The sequence below is a fragment of the Solanum tuberosum genome, unplaced genomic scaffold (genome assembly GCF_000226075.1).
Source record: "Solanum tuberosum cultivar DM 1-3 516 R44 unplaced genomic scaffold, SolTub_3.0 scf00518, whole genome shotgun sequence".
Taxonomy (NCBI): Eukaryota; Viridiplantae; Streptophyta; class Magnoliopsida; order Solanales; family Solanaceae; genus Solanum; species Solanum tuberosum.
In genome coordinates this window covers 268787-271284 of record NW_006239437.1, presented here as the reverse complement: position 1 = coordinate 271284, position 2498 = coordinate 268787, and the positions used below count along the sequence as shown (strand labels likewise).

Below are 2498 nucleotides of genomic sequence, written 5' to 3'. Positions count from 1 at the left end.
TATCATAATATCCCCACAGTACAATAAAAACATGGAAGGATGAATTTTATTATGAGTGTTGATTTTTTAAAAAGCAGAGTAAAATTTCATATTACTTCTGGTCAGTAGTATGCAATTTCACATAAATATTATCAATATTTGAGCATGATTTTTTCTTCACTACCTTGGGAGGACTGTAAAATCCCTAATTTAATTTTTTTCTCCTGGTCATGATACCTAGAACCCTGTATGAGTACATGTGTTCGCTAGAAAAAGGAAAAAGCTCTCATTTTGCATGATCTTTCTCCTATAACTGAAATCTCCATCAGAACTACGCATATTCCCAAGACCACAAAAACAAAAGATAATTATGATATCGAGAAAAATTGAATAAAAGTATTCTAATTCTTTTCCTTAAGATGTTGGTACAAAGAGAATAAAACGCGAAGAGAGAAAAAAAACCAAAAATTCGATGCAAACCTAAAACAATGAAGTATCTAATAAGCAACAAATTTTGTATCAAAATTGTGAACTTCACGTTCAACCGCATGCAAAACTAACACAGTGAAGATAATCAGATGCAAAATGCTGTAGAAACGCGAAAACACGTGTTCTCCAAAACATAACACTCATCTTAAGAAAAAGGTATTAAGTGACTAAAGCTAATTTAAAAGACATGAAGCACACATGTTGATACCAAATTTTTAACTCATTCTTCTAATATATTAGAATATGTATACATAAGGATTCAAAAACCATAAGTATTTTCTTCCCTGCTAGTAGGTGAAGGAATATCTTCTGGATCTCTTTTGGGCCTTACCCATCTACCATAAGAATTACACTCTAACCCCTTGTGGGCCAATTGGTACCAACAAGTAGGAATTCTTAACTCATCTACAAGCATATCACATGCCTTGTTCACCAGTGCCACATCCCTTTTAGCATTAGACCTAAATGTTGAACTACTACTCACAAAACCATCTACTAAATGAAGGTATGTCTCAAGCATATGAATCCCTATAAAATTGAACCCCCTTTTAAGATAAGGTGAAGACCTAACATCAAGCTTCAATTCAGCACCAACATGTGTGTAAATCCACTCTAATGTCCCAGTAAGATCATCGAATTTTTGTAGACTTTCATTCAAAACTATTCCGGGCATTCGAGGGACTAAGTCCTGTTTCACTGTAACACGTAAAATTTTGACTCCCATTTGATAAAGCTCATCGCGAAATGCAATATTTCCAACTCTTGGGGCTGCAAAAGAAATAACACTAATTGGAAGTTTTGGAAAATTTGCTGCTGATTCATAAGCATTTAGTAGAGCAAGTGCACCCCCTAGGCTATGTCCTGTTATTGTGAGGCTAACTTGTTCAGCACTTTCTGTTTTGTAAAAATCTACCAATGTTTTCAATTCTTTCATGACTTGTTCTGAGGCACTTGATATGTTGTATCTAGTTGAATCACACTTAGATGTGTAAATACTAAGAAAACCATGTTCTACTTTTGAGTCCATATGTCCAATTGACTCTAATTTCCTCTGCATATTTTCATACCATTCTGAAGGTGTCACTGTGCCTCTCCATGCCACAACAATATCTCTCCTCCCAATTCGGCGCGATTCTTCATCATCACTAACTGCCACAAAACCAATCCAATTTGAATCTTTGCTCCATGTGTATGTCAATTTTGATCTTTCAAGCCATTGGGGCATATCTATTTGTGACATAGCATAGATGTACTTTGTAACTTTGTAGCCACTCTTGTTAAGTCCTGACTTATCAAACAATTTATGACTATTGTACATGCAACTTCCACAATACTCAGAGAATGAGTCAATATCTAATGCATCATAAGTTGCTTGAGCAAATTCACCATATTTTACAATTTCTCGACGAAGCAAAGGGTGGAGTGGATCAAGAAGTCCTTCCCATTCATGAACACCATGAATGTCGCGCCATCGATCGGATATGTCCTCCTTAGGTGACATGGTAGGTGTGTTGGCCTTGTCTTCATGAATATTGTTCAAAGTAGAATGAGTACTAGGAGGAGGATCATTCTTTTGAATGTTTAAAAGGTTTGACAATTTTTCACCAAGCCTATTTGATTTCTTTGAGGTTTTAACAACATCTTGGTAGGCATAGACCATGGGAACCCTATTTTTAGTTAGGTCAAGGTTGTGATGGTGGAGATGTGTGACGAGGGGGAGGTGGATTGATTTCATGGTGGCTTGAAAAAATATGGAGAAGTTGTAAATGAGAATTTGAGTTGGAACTTGAATTTTACTATAATATTTAAATGATGTGGGGTGGTTGGAAATTGTCAAAGTAATAAAGAAAAAGAGGATTTCAATATTCAAAAACAAGCAGCCATTTGGACGTATATTATTTGATTAAAAATGGTCCAACATAAATATCACGCGTTAGGCAAGAAAAAGGAATCTTTCAGTATTAAGAAACAACCCATGAAGTATCCAGCAGGAATTGGTTCAATACATAATATTTTAAATGACCATATAT

General features: G+C 35.2%; 1 protein-coding gene across 1 annotated transcript; it reads right to left on the bottom strand.

Annotated features, from left to right (window-relative positions):
• Window positions 1-669: 669 nt before the first annotated feature.
• On the bottom strand, window positions 670-2270 carry LOC102590629 (phospholipase A1-Igamma1, chloroplastic). The gene has a single exon (XM_006364826.2). It carries the CDS (start codon window positions 2201-2203, stop codon window positions 728-730), a length of 1476 nt encoding a protein of 491 aa, XP_006364888.1. The 5' UTR covers window positions 2204-2270; the 3' UTR covers window positions 670-727.
• Between the last annotated feature and the right edge of the window lie 228 nt (window positions 2271-2498).